At 44.2% G+C, this 21,310-nt stretch overlaps 1 protein-coding gene across 3 annotated transcripts in view; it reads left to right on the plus strand.

Moving 5' to 3' along the window:
• Positions 1 to 21,310, plus strand: part of LONP2 (lon peptidase 2, peroxisomal) — a 50,108-nt gene that overhangs the window by 12,329 nt on the left and 16,469 nt on the right. For all 3 annotated transcript variants that reach the window (XM_077931520.1, XM_077931521.1, XM_028740216.2), the window contains exons 8-11: positions 6,198 to 6,339; positions 16,696 to 16,846; positions 17,092 to 17,218; positions 17,882 to 18,015. In XM_077931520.1, coding sequence (XP_077787646.1) covers positions 6,198 to 6,339; positions 16,696 to 16,846; positions 17,092 to 17,218; positions 17,882 to 18,015 — 554 coding nt within the window. The remainder of the gene's footprint in view (positions 1 to 6,197; positions 6,340 to 16,695; positions 16,847 to 17,091; positions 17,219 to 17,881; positions 18,016 to 21,310) is intronic.

Consider the following 21,310-nt stretch of genomic DNA (forward strand, 5'->3'; position numbering starts at 1 on the left):
GACTTTGGTATGTACTTGTCCAGAGTCAGTCTTCACAAGTGACTGGCGATTGTGACGAAACTGAATTCAGGAGTGTATGGAGAGGTGGGTGAGATACTTGGAAGTGAGTCCACCGAAACAAACAATTGATAGCCAACTAGTCAGATGGGTTTTGACAGATTGATTCAATTTAAATATGCATGTGACTAAAAAAACAGTTCTGCAAAGGAAACGGGCATAACTTTGTGTTTAAGATTGTGCATGCGTATGTTGCAGGAGGCCCGTCTCCAAAGAGGCATCCCCTTTTGTGGGTGACATTGAAGGGGGGTGCCTCTTCTAAGATGGTTCCCTTCCACCTGCAGTTTATAGAACATGGGTAGGCAAACTAAGGCCCGGGGGATGGATCCGGCCCAATCGCCTTCTTAATCCAGCCCCCGGACGGCCCGGGAATCAGCATGTTTTTACATGAGTAGAATATGTCCTTTTATTTAAAATGTATCTCTGGGTTATTTGTGGGGCATAGGAATTCGTTCATTTCCCCCCCCCCCCAAAATATAGTCTGGCCCCCCACAAGGTTTGCAGGACAGTGGACCTGCCCCCTGCTGAAAAAGTTTGCTGATCCGTTATAGAACTCCCTTTCTTTAAAAAAACAATGTTGATGGCAATGATGATGATTTATATATTGCCTTTCATTTCAAAAATAAATACCAATGTGGTTCCAGGATTATGGAGAGCCCTGAAGAAGGCTAGGCAGGAACCAGCTTTAGGACCAAGTTGTAGTGGCTAGTAGTAAAGGAATATACCCTCAGGGTGTTTGGTGAGGGTAATGGGCCATTAAGAAACCATCAAGGAAAAAAGAGTAGCTGAAACATACTTGCTACAGGAGATTTGAAGGTGGTGATTGACTGACTGCAACAAGTTGTGACAACTGCCATTGTGTACTTTGTTGGAATGGGACACTTCAAATGGGCAAATAAAATGTAGGGCTTTGCCAAAGTTACCTAGCAAATTGAGATTTATGTTCAAGAAAATGATTTGGGAAAGCATACATCAAAATGTGTTCTTCCTGTTCAGTCATATATCTGGGGCCTCTTAGGACACAAATTCCTGAACTTAGTGTGGGTAGTTTCTTGGGAAATGGTGTGTTTATGCAACAGGAAAAGGCAAATTTTACCAAGCAATGGAAGGTCCTCTCCCACATAGATTTTCAAAATGGCACTGTAGGCAGTCCTGCATACAGTTTTGTGCAGTTTTCATTTCTGGCCCACCTGCTTTTTCCATGCATCTAAATCAAGACACCAAGACAGAATATCCTCCAGGTGATTGCAAATCACTCTGCTTTAGGTTAGCTTTGTTAGGCTCTTTTCACAGCTTCTACCACCTGTTATAATTGGATTAATACAATAAGCCCAGACAACACAATTAGTACTTGCAGCCTCCTGTGTGTGTTTGAGGAGGCCTCCTGCACAATCTGGGCATTGTGGAATATACTTTGACGTTTCTAGACGTCCAAATACAGCATGCTAAACTTGGGAGTGGCCAAGCGTCCCCCCCTTAACTTGCTGTTGTTACATACATCAAGCACTAAATTTAGGTGATATGATGTTCTCATCCCCTGTTGGCCATTGACGTGGAGCTGAAGCAGGCAATATATCTCTCTCTGCTGTTGACAGTGCTCTACCAAAGTGGTAACAGCATGCTGCTGTTCACATGGAAACCACTAGAGGTTGTCCAATGTTTAGGAAGTGTGAAGGGAACATATTTTTATGAAGAGAGTGACAGCTTGGACTTCCAGCTGAAGCCTGCTAGTTTCAGAACACATGCTAACTGAGTTTTAAAAGAGCACAGTGCAATAAATAGCTCCCCACCTTTGTGTCCCCACAAAGGACTTGTGGCTCTTTCTAGGAGTTCTCATCTCCCACCTCCACATGCATCCTTTTGGGTTTTCTTAAGCCCCCTTAAAAAAATGTTCAGCTTTAAGAGCAGCAAACAATTTTGAGTCTGCTGTTGAGGGATGGCAGGAGAAGACGTTGTCGCTTCACTGTGCACCGTTGATCTCTTCACAGCAGTCTCTGGCTTGTGACCCAGTGCTCTGACAGCACCAGAATTCCTCTTTAGAACTGAGTTTGATAAGCAGCAAGACCAGCTGATACCCTTCGTGTGTCACTCCTGGGCAAAGCTAGCCTCTAGGAAAACCCAGCTGATTCTGCTAAAAGCGAAAGAAGAGTTGCCAGAGGCATGCCAGGGTGTTGTATTTGGGGAAGGACTTGTAGCTCAGTGTTAGAGGAGATGCTTTGCATGCAGATGATCCAGGTTCAGTCCCTGGGCCTCTTCAGGTAGGGCTGGGAAGCTCTCCTGTTTGGAACCCTGGAGAGAAGTTTACATGTTTAGGAGCTGAGCTAGGTGTATCTGTGTACTGAGAGAAGTTCACCAATGATCTGACACCAGCAGAAGCCAGATTCCTGGAAGTGTTGGGATAGCTCTCGAGCAAAGCTGGGTTGAAATCTGTACTCAGCTGTGAAGTTCACTATGTGGCCTTGGGAAAATTACTCTCAGCTTCAATTATTTCTCAGGATTATTATGGGGATAAAATGGAGGGGCTGGGAAAAAATCATGCACATTGCCCTAAATTTCTTGGAGAAAAGGTGGGATATAAACAAAATAAATAAAGTAAAAACAAAGTGTTTATTCCCTCTTCCGCTAATGAAGACATGGTATCTGCATGCTGTTGCTTTCTCATTGCTCTCCCTCTTTTGTGTAAAGGATAGGTTGGATATTCACTGAGTTAGCATTTTTGATGAGGTCTATTCCTAAATCGGGACGCGGGTGGCACTGTGGGTAAAACCTCAGTGCCTAGGGCTTGCCGATCGCATGGTCGGCGGTTCGAATCCCCGCGGCGGGGTGAGCTCCCATCGTTCGGTCCCTTCTCCTGCCCACCTAGCAGTTCGAAAGCACCCTTAAGTGCAAGTAGATAAATAGGTACTGCTTTATAGCGGGAAGGTAAACGGCGTTTCCGTGTGCTGCACTGGTGCTGGCTCGCCAGAGCAGCTTCGTCACGCTGGCCACGTGACCCGGAAGTGTCTCCGGACAGCGCTGGCCCTCGGCCTCTTAAGTGAGATGGGCGCACAACCCTAGAGTCGGACACAACTGGCCCGTAAGGGCAGGGGTACCTTTACCTTTACCTTTATTCCTAAATCTGCAATTTGAAGGACAGTATCAACAAGGAAATGAGAGCTCTTCATAGTATTGTATTGCGCAGAAGTTGTGTGTGTGTGTGTGTTTTTTTAAGTACCATCTCATGTGATATTCAGATATGGGAAAAAGGGAACACCCAGAACTTGCCTTGTAAGGGCAGCTCACGTGCTTAGAGTTTGCCGTGCATGTGAATCTGCCTTCCATTTGGGCTCTGAGGATTCACTACTGTTTTCCATTCTGCAAACAAAGTTAGTCTCGTAATAGAGAACCCAAACTGACACTTTCCAGCTGTCCTTTGCTTTCGCTGGGCAGCTGTTCCGTGCTTGTGTGTGAAAAGTTTGCCCCATCGTGTTAGAGACCAAGCTTATTTGGGAAAATAGAACTGGCGACAGCTTCAGAATTTCTGCTTCATTCTTAGCATATATCTTCCTTCTTTAAAAAGAAATACTCTGGGGGCAGATTCAGAGGCTTTGGAAGAAAGCCACACAGTCAGGCATCTCCTTATTTGGCTAGGTAAAAGTGAAATCGGCATAGGTTAATTAAGATACGGATCAAGTCCACTGTGCCAATATATTAAGACTCCTTATTTAAATTTCTGACTCAACAAATCAGCTTTGTATAAAGGTAGAAAATACATTTTTATCCCACCCTGCCTCTAAGGAGACCTCTTACAAAATTGCTATTCTCCCTTCCTAAATGGTTATCATTGTAACAATCCTGTTAAGTAATTTACACTGAGAGACAGAGAGCAAATGTGTCTGGCCCAAGGTAACCCATGGTTTAGCAAGGACTTTAACCCAGATCTCCCTGGTCAAGGTCCAACCCTGTATCCACTTCATCCTGCTGACTTTCCAGGAACACAGTTCTATTGATGTTAAGCACTTGAAGTCCCATTGATTTTTTGATTTTGTGTGTGTGTGTGTGTGTGTGTGTGTGTGTGTGTGTGGAACTGACTTAAGGGAGCAAATTCCTTTGAACTTGTGTGTGCTAAAGTTGTTCTGTGAATGTCTGCTAGTGGGCCCACTGTTCATCTGTCTTCCACCCACCCCCTGAATACCCCCTTTAGGCATACCCAACCTTCTCACTTTTCATGGTGCAGATCTTTCCAAGGCGTTTGTTATTTTTAAAAACTGCAATAGGCAGCAGCAATACGTGAATAGTGATCAGGATCCTTCCCACTGGGTGGTTGACGGTAGACTTGTCCTGTGATGTGGAGGGGAGCTGTCCAGCTGGAGCAGGCTCTCAGGCTGGCTTTGTTTGTCTCACCCCCCAACCCTTTTTACTTGTAGTTTACAGTGATGTCCAAATCAAGCAAGCTTATAGAGAGTTTCTCTACAAACCAGACACTGAAAACAGTAATTTGAAGTGGGTTTTCAGATTTGGTTTGGTGGTAAATAATAGCTGTAGCCATACTTTCCCCAGTTTGGATGCCCTGGCAAATGGTGTTTACCACTAACCAGGAAACTGAGCAGGGAATTGGAATGGAGACAAATGGAGAGAATGAACCCCCAGCACATTCCTACAAACCAAACCCTGGTTTAGTCATAACATCTGATTCAGGCCAATGTAGTGCTTTAATATGGCTAGAGTAGTACCAGTCCTCAAGATTAGGATAATTACAGGCATAGAGAGAGAGAGAGCTGATGCCATCCATTTATGGAGATTTCTTGCAAATAAGAGTGTCATTACAGGCTACTGAGTCTAATTCTGATTACTATTGTTTTCCAGATCAAAGAATTCCCACCTCCATGCCGAAGCAGAAACTAAATGATTTTGCTTTGAGCTTAGAAACTTTCTCACAGTTTGTTCCTTTAAAATTGTCTAAATGTATTAAATACTTCTATTTATTCTGGAGAGGCAGTGGAAATATTAGAGTTTGGATGCAGTGTGGGTGAACAGTTTATTTTTTCATTGGGAATAGTACCAACATAAAGATTCCAAGCAAAGGTTTTTGGTGTGTGTGCGGTTGTAAACAACCAGGCCAGTGAAGAAAGAAACCTATTTCCTTATTGCTTGACATTTTCCAGGGCTCACCATGGCTAGGGAGGAGGTGGGAGGAGGGAGGAGACAGAGCACTGAGAATCCAGGGCCCGAGGGAAGGGTGAGTGAAGAAGACATGGGGATCATGCCTCTGCCCCCTTGGTTTCAACGCTGGAGGCTGAAGCTTCTCTCCAGCTACTTGATATTCAGGCGAAATGTTTTGCTGATTAAGGGCCTTTCCCTAACCATGCTCCACGAATGCCATTTAAAAACTTTTGATTCATAGATGCCTTGAGCAGTATCTGGGCAGTAGGAGGAGGAGTATCATCATGTAAAACTCCTTGAGGGTTGTGTGACACTGGCTAATTTAGCAGCGATGAATTTGAAAGAGAAGGACTAGGTGCAGAGCTTGTGTGCCTGCTCACCTGGGGTATCCCTCCTTTCAACTCTGCCCCTCCCTTGTTTTGGATTTCTACAGCCCCTGTTGGCTCCTCCCTGCAGGCACAGCTTCCACATTCTGCACTTTTCTGTTGGCGCACATCCAAACCAGGAAATATGGTTCATGGCTTCTAAAAGATCCCAAATGGGAAACCATGGTTTGAAGTTGGCTTCCAGGTTTCATGGGAAGCCATTAAACACCGTTCTCAAGCCAGACATAACAGGGCAGCTCACTGTGACTTCCTGCCATTTGTTTCCCCATTTGTTCAAAAGGTGGAGTGAGCCATATGCATGTGTGTGTCTGAAGCTTCTTTGTATTTTGACTTTGGCTGATTTTAAACATCAGAACACAGCCAATCTCTAAATCGGCCTTCTGCAACCTAGAGCCCTCCAGGCGGACTGCAGCTCCCATCAACTCCAACCAGTATGGCTAATGGTTGGGGACGAACGAAGCTGTAGTCCAAAATATCTGGAGAGCAACAGGTTGCAGAAGGCTGATGATTAGCTGGTTGGGGTTTTTTGGGTGACTTTAGAAAGAGAACATAAAACAATTTGCTTCCAGTTTGCTGTTCTGTACTTCAACCTCATCCCTTGCTCCCCACAAGGCGCACCTACGTTGGCAGCATGCCTGGGAGGATCATCAATGGCTTGAAGACTGTTGGGGTTAACAATCCGGTGTTCCTGCTCGATGAGGTTGACAAGCTTGGAAAGAGCCTGCAGGGGGATCCTGCGGCTGCTTTGCTTGAGGTAAGAAGTGAAACGAGCTCCTTCTCTGTTGCATGTAGCTCACCTTTTTCTTCAGATCAGCTGTCTAATTCTGAGCTTGACAAATGGAGATATCATTTTTCCTGATCACAGCGTAGGGCTTTTGGAGATGCAAATAACACTGGACACAAAAAAACCAATTAGAAAGCCAATTCTATTTGTGTATGTGGAGCCATCAGTTGCTTAATAACTGTGGTATTTGATGATTAAGAGCATAAGAAGAGCCCTCCTGGATCAGACCAAAATCTGTCTAGCTCACGCTAATAAATATCTTATATATATAAAAAAAATCTGTCTAGCTCAGCATCTTGTTTTTCCCTCAATGACCAACTAGATGCATGAGCAGGGAATGAACAAGAACCATCTCATGTTGTTTTGTCCCCAGGTTCTGGTATTCATAAAACTGTTGGATTAACAATTGAGGATTTGTGTGCATCAAAAACTAAAGTAGTGACTTGCTTTTTGACAGCATATTAATCTGAATGTTTGATATGGGCTCCAGATCCAGGGTAAAGGGAAACTCCAGTTAGCCCCATTGCTGTTAACATCAGGAGTCAATATCTTAACTAGCATGAAGGGGATGGGGGTAGCGGTTTGCTCCAGGTAAAGGGGGGTACTATAGGGACAGGGGCATATAGTCAGGTCACATCACATCTTAATGTGCATAAGCTTACTGTGTATATAAATTCAATTTTCTTTAAAAATAATAATACACAATTTCAACTGTATGCCCTTGGCTGCATCTCCATTCCAGGACCCATTTCAGCCATTTTGATCAGCCATGCTTTCTCTCTCTTCCCTCCTCCATCCTCCTCCCTTGCAGGTGGAGGAGTGAGGAGAGGCAGTGGGTACACCAGGAAAGGGTCTCCCAGTGGAGCTTGCCAGACAGCAACCAGCCATGAAAAGGTCATTTTGGCAATACACAATTTTGACATAGGCATGCTACCCTTGGAGCATGACCCCAGTATATGAGGTGACTCAACTGTGTTCTTGAGGCTGATTTCCAGTCCATTAACCAAGTTTAACATGAAGCCAGTGTTGTATCCACATGTTGGGCCCTGTGTGTTTGAAGAGCTATTGAAAGTAATGTGGGTGCTTTGTTTCAATATATATATATTTTGTGTGTGTGTGTGTGTGTGTTATGATGATATCAGAGATACTTTCTGGCATGTTGAGATTGGTAGCTATTTTGGAGCACTGAGATAAGAAAACAACAACACAAGGGAGAGTCCTTGGGCAGCTGCTGGATCCTTCATCTGATTGCCGTGGGACTAGCTGACATTCTTACAAAAAGGCATTTTTATTTATAACATGCAACAACAGGAAGGAAGTCAGGCAGAACGATCCGGCTCCATTTGCAGAATGGCAAATGCTTTGCCGTGGCAGAGGCTGTGCAAAGGAATTTGTCGTCATATAGTATGGAGGATCCCCAAGTGCTGTGCCTGCATTGTACTAGTACTGTGGCAAAACTCTTGTTTTTTAGTGTGACTGAAGACAAGAGAAGGCCGGCTTTGTGTAACCTGGAGTTGCTACCTAGCTTTGGATGATTGCAGTTAGTTTGATTGTGAATGAAACGATTCTATGACTACAATCTCCAAGGCATCCCTGAGTTTCTTTTATCCTTAAAGCTTCCCAGGGCAGGTTAACATGGGCTGCACCTGGCGTTGGGGAAACTTGTGACCCTCCAGATCTTGCTGGACCGCAACTCCCATCAACGTTCTTACTGGTGCTGATGGGAGATGGAGTCCATTATCAGCTCAAAGTTCCCTGCCTCAGGCTGGGCCATTCCTTAAATTGTGCTGAAATATTTCTCACTGAGGAACAAATTCGTATTCTAGGGCTGAAGAAATGTTTCGTTTTGTAGACACCAGCATTGAACAAGATCCCCCAGATATGTTGGCACCAGCATTGCCTGGGGCTCCTTTTTTTTCAACCCTCTGTGATAAAACTGAAAGGACTTATGGTCCTTCCCAAATATTCCCTGCCCTATACACTGGAGGGAGAAAGACCCAGTTTGTCCATTGCTGGTAGTTCAGATGGTGGAACTGAGGTGCAGTGTTGCCTGAGCAAAACAGAATGTCTTCCTATTTCCAGTTACTGTCCATCAACAAGAGAACATTTGTTCTATATTTGGATGACCCCACTGAAGGTCAGAGTAGTCAGAAAAGGTTCCAAGTGTGTCTCGATGGAAAACCTTGGTAGGCAGATATGAAGCAAAAAGCAAGTAGGCAGGCCACTAAGTGTTCTTGGGGTTTTTATGTATGTTGTGGAAATGAAGGAACTTAATTAAAATAATAATAATAATTTATTTAAAAACTTTAGAAACCACTCTTCCATAAAAGTGCAAAAGGGCAGTATACAAAGAAATTTAAAGTTACAAAAACATTATAACACAGACCAATGGTACAGTGAAATCAAAACCATTCAACCAGCTAAAGATAAGGTAATACAAAATGCCTAAGCAAATATAAACATTTATACCTGGTGCTGAAAAGAACACAGGGTCAGTGTCAGGCATATCTTCCTCTGGAAAGCATTCCGCAATCTGAGGAGTATTATTGGAATTATTGCAAAAATGGATAAGGGGGAGGATGATTAGTTAAAACAATTAAAGGCAATATGAATTTAAGAAATGCGTAAAAGGTGGTCAAAACGGTGGATCGTCAGAGGTGATGATGGAAGTCCAAAAAAAAAGATTATATAAGTGATGAAGCTTTGTGGTATGTATTGTAATTTATATGTTAAAATTAATAAAAATTATTATAAAAAAAGGAAAGCATTCCGCAATCAGGCGGTCCCCAGAGAAAATATCCTTTTTCTTTGCACATACATAATGTACTTCCCCTAACGATGTAACACGGGAGAGGTTTTGAACACATAAAAACTCTCCCTTTCACCCTTACTGTGTATGCTCTTCTTTTTGGTGCTTTTGATCACTTTACATTTTAATCTGCGCCAGTTATGGTAAGTTTCATTTATTGACCAAACTGTTGACCGAAACCCCAAGGCAACTCACAACAATATACAGAATCATAGAGTGATAGGGGTGGAAGGAACTCCAAGGTCATCTAGTCCAACCCCCTTCCAATGCATCTGTTTCAGTGCAAACAATATCTAGGCCTCCACCAAACACCCCACCCATGGCCAAATGACATAAGATTAAACAATGCCGCCAAAGGCCTGACAGAATAATGTTTGATGATGCTCTATCACCAAAGAAGGGTCATCCAGGCATCTTGCAGCAGTTAATACCAGAGCCTGGGGCCATATTGGTGGAGGCCCTTGCATCAGGCCTGGGATGTAGAGCAGGGCTTCCATCCACTGAGGACTGAAGTGTGCAAGCTTTGGTTTCAAATGAGGACATGAAGAGGTTAAGCAATGCCAACAGATGTCTGTCGAGGAAGGAGCTGCCTATTGCTTTCCTACGACAGATGGACTACCTGCTTTAAGCGATGAGCCTTCCCAGTCTTACCTGTTGAAATCCAAGCACCATTTTCATAATTAATCCCCCACCCTCTCCTCCACCAGACATCGATGAACGTAACAAGCCTTTTCTGTTAAGCAGGCCATAGACATTCCTTATAGCTTTATCTCTGATTCAAAATGGGTCAGCGGCAGCACAAGAAGGAAGAAACTCCCTTAGTAGAAGGTTCCCCACTATTTTAGATTCACATGGAGTTAAAGGTCCCCCCCTCACTCTCTCACTTATATTTTCCTCGTTCTTCAATATATATATTTTAAGTTTCAGCAATGAAAGCTAAGTGAGATGGCTTTCTATTCTTGACAAATGTTCAAACTCTCTGTGTGTACGTGTGATATATAATTTTAATTAGCAGCACTCTTCTGGGTCCATAAGTCAAGTCGCTAAAGCAAAAGGGATGTATTCATGCCATAATGGAAAGGATAAATTATCTTGACAGCAGCATGCAATTGCTTGGGCATCACAGAGGTCCTGTCATGTGTTATGTGAGAACTTTTCATGTCAAAGCCACATTGATAATTTATCAAGCACCAAGCAAGAGCTCTAGAGTTCAAGGGAAGGGTGGTGGAAGAAAGGTGTGAGCTGAGTGTGATGTTGCCGACAGGTGTGGATCACAGAATTCTATGTAGATGGAGTGAAGGTGACTAAGGAAGGGGAGTTGTGTTGCCTTTCGATACCTAGGAAACCACAAATATCAAGGTTTATATAACAAGAGCTTCATTGTATGATCCTCTGCCCTTAATTTTAGATAGTGTGTATGTTAAGGGGCGCAGGTGGCGCTGTGGGTAAAACCTCAGTGCCTAGGACTTGCCGATCGTATGGTCGGCGGTTTGAATCCCCGTGGCGGGGTGAGCTCCCGTCTTTCGGTCCCAGCTCCTGCCCACCTAGCAGTTCGAAAGCACCCCTAAGTGCAAGTAGATAAATAGTTACCGCTTTATAGTGGGAAGGTAAACGGCATTCCGTGTGCTGCTCTGGTTCGCCAGAAGCGGCTTAGTCATGCTGGCCACGTGACCCGGAAGTGTCTTCGGACAGCGCTGGCTCCCGGCCTCTTAAGTGAGATGAGCGCACAACCCTAGAGTCGGACACGACTGGCCCGTACGGGCAGGGGTACCTTTACCTTTACCTTTATGTTAAGGGGAATGCAGGTTGAGTAGTTAATGTGCACAATAACTAGTCACTGTGCCCTTTCACCAGCCCTCATGGAGAATGTGCATATAATCCTTTCATGAAGAGGGAAATATGCACATTTCCCCATCTGTATACATAATCTCCAGCAGGCCTTGGGAAATGTGTATCTATCAGTTGAATTCTGTACATTTTCCAGCTATGGAATAGCCTTGAGGAATGTGCATTTCTCAGCTGAATTTTGTCCATTCTCCGGGTAACATGCATTATAGTCTCCAGTCAATATGCATCGTCTCCACAAAACATGTTTCCCCACTCTGCATTTCTTGTTCAGAAATTGTGCAGCGTACACCTTTCCTGGGCTGCTTCTGGCCCACTGCCTAATCTTAGATGGCGAACAACCTACCCTGTCACTGATCAGCCAAGCAGCAGCAAGGGGCAGGAAGGGAGGCCTCCAGATAAATATTAACTTTGTTTTGCAGCCCGCCTGCCCCCCCCCCCATAAATCTGATTGAACTTCTACCCTCTTCCGTACTGTTATTAAACTTCAGAAAATTGCCAGCCTGTGCCAGAAATGGCAGTGGGTGGGATCAGAGGTACTTCACACTCCTTCTTCCCCAGCCCTCTTCCCTGCTGGGTAACTCTTCCTCAGCATCACATTCTCCTTTCTGCACTGGCCTTGCATCAGTTATAGGAGAGTACTGTAGAACTGCCTTCCATTCAAATGCACTATCATATAGTAAAACTAGACTATGCAAGTATCTCGCTAACTGAATTAGGTTTGCACACGCAAACGACTTTCCTTGTTTTTTAGGGCAAGAAACTAAAATCAGTTTTCCTTTGAACGCTTATCTTAATATACCGCCCAGTGTATACGGCATGGACCAACTCAAGGGTTGTCCAACCCACTCCGAGGCATACAGAAATTAGTGAGTCTTTGTTTTGGTGAAATGGAGGGTGCTCAGCTTCAGACATGCTGGAACTCTGCTTCAGCCACACCCACAAATTAAATCCCCCTCCCTCATTACATTAATTACAGGATTTTCTTTTCTATGCACTGCATGTTCGCTTTGAGTGCCAGCCCTACTCCTTCAAGTTAGAATGTTGTTTTGGGATGTAATGGATCCTGCAGGCTGCTTTCTGGAAAGCTCTGCTGCTTTTTAGGAAACGGATCTCATCGGGAGTCATTTTTAAAGATGACTGGTGCCATGCACCTCCATAAAGTCAGTTTGTTTCTTTCATTCGGCATCATTCTGCTGTTTCCTCTGTACTACAATAGTTGGGCTTTTGCCTTCTGCGTTAACTGAGGCTTCTGGCAGCAACTCAGGAAAGCAAAAGAAAGCTTGGAAATGATTAAGAAGTTCCTTTTTGCAAACACTGTGAAGAGCAGCTGTGCCTTATGAATAGATTTAACGTTTTCTTTCAAGTTTTTGTGTTCCACCTGCCCTTAGGTGGGCATAAGGAGTTGCAGAAACATGTACAGTAGTGTTTTATCTTGGTGCCCCAAAGCCTGGGATTCTTAGTGCAGTTCTGCACAATACCTGACACGAGCTGGTAGTATTCTGAGTGGTATCCACTCTGATTACAAGTATATTTTATGTGTGTGTGGATTGCTAATAATCTTGGATGCTCCTTTGCAGAGAAAAACTCGTTATAGTCAACTTGCATCATAAGAGAACATAAGAAGAGCCATGCTGGATCAGGCCCAAGGCCTATCTAGTCCAGCCTTCTGTTCCCATAGTGGCCAGCCAGAAGTCTCTGGTAAACTCATAAGCAAAACATGAGCACAGTGTCACTGTCTCTCCCATGTTTCCCAGCAACTGGTATTTAGATCCATGGCACCTCTTTAATACTGAATACAGTCCTCATGGTTAGTAGTAATTAACCAGAGAGAGAATTATGCAGGGAATCTCTGACCTTCCTGGTGTGCTTGCTGGAGTTGATGGAGGTTGTAGCCTAGCATCATCCGAAGGGCCAAAGTTTCTCCACACCTATGCTAAAGCTTCTTCTCTGGAGTGTGAATTTACGATGTGCAGGGAATGTTTAATGTGGGAGAGCCTTTGAAAATGTAAACTTGTTGAGGCGTGTACTGAGTGCCCATTCAACACGCCAGTGGAGTGTGCCAATGGGACAGGAAAAAGCACCAGACAGTTTGGGTAGGGTCGGTTCCGTTACTGACAATATAATGCAGTTCCACAGCTTAGCAGATACCTACTGGTGTAGTATACAGTCTTTACAGCAGTCTTTCCAGTCTCCTTGCAGTTTTCCAGCACAGACTAGGCTCTGGCCAAAGGCAAAGGCCAAGAGCAAGCTTGCTTCAAACACAAGTATATTTATACTTTAGATTGTGCTGAGTCACTCTCACATGCTTGCTGACTCACTCTCACATGCTTAACTGGTTTAGGCTTGCCATATTTCGAAAGGTGGAAATCCGGACACAAAAGTTGTTGAGCGAAATCTCAAAAAAAAAGAGGAAAATTTTGAGCTATTTTAATGGAAAGCTGCCAAAATCTATACTACCAACATGAGTTGCCATATGTCCGGATTTTCCTGGACATTTAAGCGATTCCCACCCAGGCACAGTTTCTGACGGCCGAATCCCTGCTATCTCCGGGAAATTCTGGGTGCATGGCAACCCTAAACTAGTTGCAGGTGCAGGACAAACAAACCCCAAATTAACCAGCAAGCCTAACTTTTACTTGTCCTTTTTCTCTGCATAAATAAGCCCTTATACATTAACAAAACTCTGCTCCCATCAGGAATGATAGAATTCCACCATCCCATTCTTCTAAAAATTTTTAAAAATGTACTTAAATTGTATATCAGTGTTTTTAACAAAAGGATCTACTTTTTTTAAAAAAATTCCCGATCCTTGCCCTCTCACCAGCATATGATCATTTACCTACCTAGCCTGAAGCTTATCCCTCCCAGCAGAAAGGATACGAGAGAGGGGGGAAAAGAGAGAGAAGGAAAGGTGGAGGGGAGAAAATAAGAGAGAAAAGTCTTGACTAACACGCATGTTGAAAACAGAGCCAAAGCACTGGGTTGCAGCAACATTGAGACTGATCCAAACATTATAGTGCAAGGACTTCCAGAAAAGCAGACTCACATAACTTGCAATTTCTCAGATGCTGCGTTTCTTTAAGGTGCCTCAACACTTTTTCATGTTTGACCACAACTACCCCTCCGGAAGTGGCGCTTCTCTTCAAAGCAATCTGCTAATTATTTGCAAGGTGCAGCATATCTTCCACGCAGGAGTCTTAGACTCCCAACATCGCCTGTGATGTGAAGGTCAGCTCTGAGAACGTGCCTAGAATTAAACGGGCAAGTCCTTGTGCCATCGGCCACCTAATGGCCCCACACTCCTAAATAATTCACCAAGTGACCGCTTGAAACAAGTGTCATATTGTGAGCGCTTGTAAGCTCCAGTGTTCACCTTGAAACGCAGCAGGAACCAGAGTGGAGTGCCCATTTTAATTTATCCTTAATTAACACCCCGTTACTCAAGTGACAGTGGCAATTTTGCTTGGTGGCTGTTTGACAGAGAAATAAGCGAAGGGAGGTGCTTGGAGTGTAAGTGTTTGTATCAGTGACACTAGCTCATCCTTTAATGGATGGTAAATTACCCTGCTGTGTCCTTCTTGATAGCCTCAACAGAGATCCATGCTTGCATGCACTCAACCAGAATAAGAGCTAGTGACTTAACTGCATCCCTCCTAGCTGTATACAGTCAAAGTAGGTTCTCGGATCCGATGCGCTCTAATTTCCCTTTTCACCCTAAATTTTCTCATGTACCTATTTAAAAGTCATTTTAAAAAACAGCAATTGATTACAGTGGTACCTCAGGTTAAGTACTTTATTCGTTCCGGAGGTCCGTTCTTAACCTGAAACTGTTCTTAACCTGAAGCACCCCTTTAGCTAATGGGGCCTCCCGCTGCTGCCGCGCCGCTGGAGCACAATTTCTGTTCTCATCCTGAAGCAAAGTTCTTAACCTGAAGCATTATTTCTGGGTTAGCGGAGTCTGTAACCTGAAGCGTATGTAACCTGAAGCGTATGTAACCCAAGGTACCACTGTACTTTCCTTTGAGTAAAAGAGTACTGGAAACCTGCCCCCGTTCCTGGATGATGGAAGTTCTGGGGCACTGCATGTTTTTAGGACAATGACCATTGTTTAACCCACAAAGCCATGGAGCCAGGGCATAACATTTTGGGGGACTTAGAAGGTGGCCACAAACACAGCTGCAGGTGACCTGGAATTAAGGAGCTCCTTGGATGTCAACATCAGCAATGGCCCCAAGCAGCTGCCTGGGGGATGACAGGCACTGAAGCCCCATATCCTAGAGACTTAAGGCGTATGTAACCTGAAGCGTATGTAACCTGAGGTACCACTGTATTGACACTTGGATTTTGGAGCGTTGCTCACCCTTTACTCCACTCATTTGGCTTCTGCCCATCCCACTTCCTTCAGCTGACCACACTCAGAAAATAGGGCAGGGTTACATTTTATATGGGCAGCTCTTCTCACTGGCTGTTGATTCTCCTGCTCTCAACCAGGAGAGGATGATGATGATGATGATGATGATGATGATAATAATAATAATAATAATAATAATAATAATAATGATGATGATGATGATGATGATGATGATGATGGGAGATAACCAGCTCAGAGTAGACCCACTGAAATTAATGGCCTATGTCCATTCATCTGAATGGGTTTACTCGGAGTGGAGCTAACATTGGCCACAATCCAGGGAATAATAGAATCGGAGATTAAGATAATACTTTGCACTTATATGGCATATTGCAATTGTTCAAAGCACCATGCATGTCTATTCTTTTAAATGGAGATGCTAGACATCAAGCTGGAAGACCTTCTGTAGGAGAAGCATGTGTTCCATTACTAATCTACCACTAATCTATGGACTCTCCCTGAGCCACTCTTCTGCCTTGAGAGCTCTGGGAATTGAAGTTCAGGTGGTGGCGCTTAGGGAGCTCTAGCAGAGAATTCTTCCCATCCTCATAAAACTGAAATTCTGAGGAATGTGGCGTGAGGGAGTAACAGCAGTGAAACAAATGGAGAACCTGTATACATTTGGTGTGCCTTCCTCTGTTCTGTGGAATAGCATTCCCGTCAAGATACGACAGGCACCGTCTATCTACACTTCCTGAAAACAATTGGAAGGACATTTTTGTTCTGACAGGCTCTCCCAGCTGGAGAAATGGATCTTTGCCATGAGCATCTATTTTGTGTTGTTTCAGTTTTGTTTTAACTGTATTGGGTGTTCTTTGTGTTTTAAATGGGTTTTTTTGTTGTTGGTGTTTTTATTGTATATCACCTTCAGACTGTTGTGTAGATGGCAGTTAATTAATAATAATAATAATAATAATAATAATAAAAATAAAAATAAAAATAAAAGTGAGAAGTGTACTTATGCCTTCATTCTCTCCTTCTCCTCTTCTCACACCCTGGTCTCTTTTGGACAGAAATAAAAAAGAGGAAGCTTGTGATGCCACTAGTGTGACCCTCTTGTGGGTCCACTCCTTGATGGCCATCGTTGTTGTTTTTTAAGTGTAGCTATTTTTTTAAAAAAACTCTTTTCCCGCCAACTGTCTTCTAAAATATAACTAACTATAACTGTTAGAGAATGTAACTGCATATGTAGCTGTAACTACGATCATACTTTCTGAGAGGAATTAAATTTGCAAATCTTTTTCATTTGCTTTTTAAGGTCTTGGATCCTGAGCAAAACCACAGCTTCACAGACCATTACTTAAACGTAGCCTTTGACTTGTCCCAAGTACTTTTCATTGCCACAGCCAACACAACTGCCACCATTCCACCTGCTTTGCTGGATAGAATGGAGATCATCCAAGTTCCAGGTGATGTAGCACTGACCAGGGTGTGGGTGATGTTAAGGCAGGATGTATCAATGATTCCTGCTGCTTGTCAGCACTGCCTGCCATACTTGTATATCATAGATGGCCACTGCTGGTATCTTCTCCCATCTCGCTCTCTTTCCAGCTGAGGCTAAAACTTCATTTCCTTTAGAAATCTGGCTTTGTATGTGACTTCTGATCTGAGTTCAATATCCTAGTTCTTCTAAAGGATGTGTCTTGTTTCAAAGGATACACGCAAGAAGAGAAGATAGAAATTGCACATCGCCACTTGATTCCAAAGCAGCTTGAGCAACATGGACTGACTCCTCAGCAGATTCAGATTCCTCAAGATGCAACCCTGGCAATCATCACCCGGTAATTTAAAAAACGTATTTACAGTCGTACCTTGGAAGCCAAACAGAATCTGTTCGAGAAGTCCGTTCCACTTCCAAAACGTTCGGTAACCAAACTGTGGCTTCTGATTGGCTGCAGGAAGCCGCAGAAGCCCCATCGGATGTTTGGGTTCCAAAGAACGTTCACAAACCGGAACACTTACTTCTGGGTTTGCGGTGTTCAGGAGCCAAATGTCCGAGTACCAAGGCGTTCAGGTTCTAAGGTACGACTGTATATGTTTATTTTGCTGTTTGGTACATTTAGTTGCTCTGCTACATTCTTGCAGCTGCCTAGGAAAATCGATAAGTTTAGGTTTGCATTCAAAATGTTGTTCCATGGCACCTGGATTCATTCCTGCCAGGATGGGGACTGTGTGGCCCTCCAGATGTTGTTGGACTCCAACTCCCATCATCCCTAGCCATTGTGCAAGCTGGCTGGGGCTGATGGGAGTTGGAGTCCAACAGCACAAGGAGAGCCACAGATTCCCCCATACCTTTTTGCACATTAAAACCATTCATAGAAATATGTTCCCCAAACTAAGAGATAACTTTCCTTGTTGTGGAACAGGGCCCTTAGACAGATCCAGGATTGTGTCAATTTAGACGGGCACTGAAAAGGACAATCTTGGCTGCTTCTTTGTACTAGATACACTCGGGAGGCAGGAGTCCGCTCTTTGGATCGCAAATTTGGAGCCATTTGCCGAGCAGTTGCCGTGAAAGTGGCAGAAGGCCAGCACAAGGAGGCAAAGCCAGATCGCTCTGAAGTGACAGAAGGAGGAGGTTTGTGTGCCTTTTATATCCTTCTGCCAGTCGCAAGCCTTTGCCAGCTCTCTGGCTTGGAAGGTTGCCCAAGGAAGGGGGCCGTCAACATTTCCGAGTTTGTAGATTTGCATATGTTTTGTCCTCGACTGAAATAAATATGCAGTGTTTTTCATTTCGATCGCTCATGATGAGCGATAGAATTATTTGCAGTGCATCTCTGGGGAGAAAGGAAAACTCAAGCCAAGTTTGTTGCTGAGAAATGGGCGCACAGTGAGGACTGGCTGCTCAGACCACGTTTTGAACTGTGAAGCCATTAATGATTTGGGGCTAGCATCCTTGAGAAGCTGTTCCTGTCCTGTATCCTGTTATGTTCCCCCGTAGGAAGTGCTATCCAAAAAGGCAGGGAGAAAAAGAGGAGTTTCCAGAGAGCTATCCGCAGTCATTGAACACCTGAATACACTATAGAGCTTGATTAGTCACCCTATGCTGCTTGGGTGATGTTGGGAGTTTGGAGATAACATGGGAAGGAAGAGTTAAGGATGCAGATAAACCAGCATCGCCAGGCCCCTCCAGTGTGATGAATAAGGTTGCAGCAATAACAGAAGCATCAGCAATGCTGTGATGTGGTCATGTGAAAAAGAGGCCCTGAGTCCTCTTGCCAGAGCAATGTGGCCAGATAGTTTTCTGTAACAGTAGCACCAAAAGGATTTCTGCATAGAGCAGGGGTGGGGAACCTTATTCAGCCCAAGGGCCAGATTTGTTTCTGGGCAACCTTTTGGGGGCCACATGCCAGTGGCGGGTGGGTGCAGAGGCAAAAGTGGGCGGAGCAACGAATGCGAATTTTACCTTGGTATAATGGGATAATTTCCTACACACAGTCACACACCCCTCTCTGTCTTCTGTGTAGACAAGCAAGAGGCATGGTCAGAACTGAAGGGTGCATTCCAGCCAGGCCAAAACACTTGAGGGTTCGAAGCAGGGCAGTGAAGGGCTTGGGAGAGTCCTGAGGGCCAGGTAGAGGCCTGGCAGGCTCCAACTGAGCCCCAGACCTGAAGTTCCTCATCCCTGACATAGAGTAATGAAAGCAACAAGAAGTGATCAGCGACAGTAGATATTTACCTTTGACTCTAGTGGATATTTACTTGTGGGTTATGATGCTGCCATTCAGAAATCCTTTAAAAGCTTGCATGAAATCACCCACGTGCTGTTGTCAAGGAGTACTACAATTGGGCATACCTGCTATAAACCGCCTACACGACAAACATAATCAGGGACTGCAGTCTTGCTGATGAGTCAGATGCTTCTGTGTTGGTTGGCAGACTTAAATATGATCATTTAGCACTCGCTTCTTGTCTGAGTGATAGCAAAAAGACATTATGGAGGACTCTTCATCATTCTACCTACCACATGGCAGTTTAAAGGCATGTTTTTCGAGGCATCTGTGCTGTGTAGAAGAGCCTTATGCCCTTGAACTTTTACCTCATTTCCAGGTTTCTTTAACTGCTTGGGGCGGGGACTTCATTGGCAGCAGAGTTGTTGATACAGTGATTGCCAGCTAAGGGTTTTATGCCAATTTCTTTTTTTCAGATCTGAGAACAGGGGAGACCCAGATGTCTGTACAAGCTTTTCATACTCCCCCCCCCCCCAAGCAGCCCTCTGTTTACTGTTTTGTTATTAATCATCAGAAATAAAATTGAACAGCTAATACACCTTTTAAAAAGATAATGTACCACTGATATCTTACATGGCATGTGCACTCAGATGCTGACACCCTGCACTATTGTAATTTAAGAAAGGGTGTAGATGGCATCCAGGGGCTGCCTGTATGTGCCTGGAGACAAGAAGTATTTTGGCAATGATAGGCACCCTCAAATATCTGAAGGGCTGTCACATGGAGGATGGAGCAAGCTTGTTTTCTGCTGCTCCAGAGGGTAGGACCCATAACATTGTTTTCAATTTCAAGGAAGGAGATTTTTACTAAATTTTAGAAAGAACTTTCTGACAGTAAGAGCTGTGGAGCAGACTCCCTCGGAAGGTGCTGGACTCTCCTTCACTGGAGGTTTTTAAATCAAGGTTGAATGGCCATCTGTCAGAGTACTTTAGCTGTGATTCCTACATTGCAGGGGGTTGGACTAAATGACCCTTTGGGTCCCTTCCAGCTCTTCAATTCTATGAATACCTCAACCAGGAGTCAAAGAACAATGCAGCTAATTCCAGAAGGTCCCAAACCATTTGGACTTGTATCTGTCACCACCACATGGCAAACTTCTGTTTAGAATCAAGGGGTGTTTCAAAAAAACAGTTCATAGTGGGAGCTGGTAGGGAAAAAATAGAAAATTCACCATGTGGGAACAAGCCCATGGATGTGCTTAATATATATATATATATATATATATTTGTTTTGAATACAGGCCATACAACCATAGCAGCAGGATGACCTATGTAAGGCATACAGTAAAAACCTTTTGGTATTTGGCAGCCCATGTTGCTATTCTGGGCTGCTTCAAGAGAGCGATGCTGATTTTCAAAATTTTGTCCTGTATGCTGGAGCTCCTGTATCAGGAGTTTGCTACACACACTGTTCTCTTCTCTTTAGTGTTCCCAAAATTGAAGTGAAGCGCAGGCTCATCTGGAGTTCTCTGTGTGCATTGGAGCCTCAGAGAGCATTAAGTCACAGCTCATGACGATGCTTGGTTTTCCCCAGGTACCACAGTGCCTGCTTGAGCAGACTGGGAATCTGATAGCTGGGCCTTGTGGTCCAGAACTGCACATACAGATCTAACTCTAGTAAGCGGCATTCACCATCACATTTCTCCCCTCGCAGCCTGGACTCAGGAAGGGATCATGACTCAATGGCAGAGCACATGTTTTGCATGCCAAAAGTCCCAAGTTCAATCTACAGGCATGGCCAAACTTGGCCCTCCATATGTTTTGAGACTACAATTCCCATCATCCCTGACCACTGGTCCTGTTAGCTAGGGATGATGGGAGTTGTAGTCCCAAAACATCTGGAGGGCCAAGTTTGGCCATGCCTGGAGATCTGGCAGCAAGTAGTGGAACAGGCCTCCCACCTGAGATTCCCTAACTGTCAGAATAGATGATACTGGAGGCTTGGTAAATGCTCAAATAGTCTCAGCTGATACAACTATACTACCTATGCAGAATGCTTATTGTCAAACCTTTTTAGTGCATCCTTGCTCGAGTCAAAAGTTGTTTGTGTGGCTTTTTTGGCTCCATCATCCCTGCTTAAAAAGGCCAGTTTTTCCCCTTGAAAGGTCATGTTTGCTGAGGCTGATAGGAGTTGTAGTCCAAA

The sequence above is a fragment of the Podarcis muralis genome, chromosome 7 (assembly GCF_964188315.1).
Source record: "Podarcis muralis chromosome 7, rPodMur119.hap1.1, whole genome shotgun sequence".
NCBI lineage: Eukaryota > Metazoa > Chordata > Lepidosauria > Squamata > Lacertidae > Podarcis > Podarcis muralis.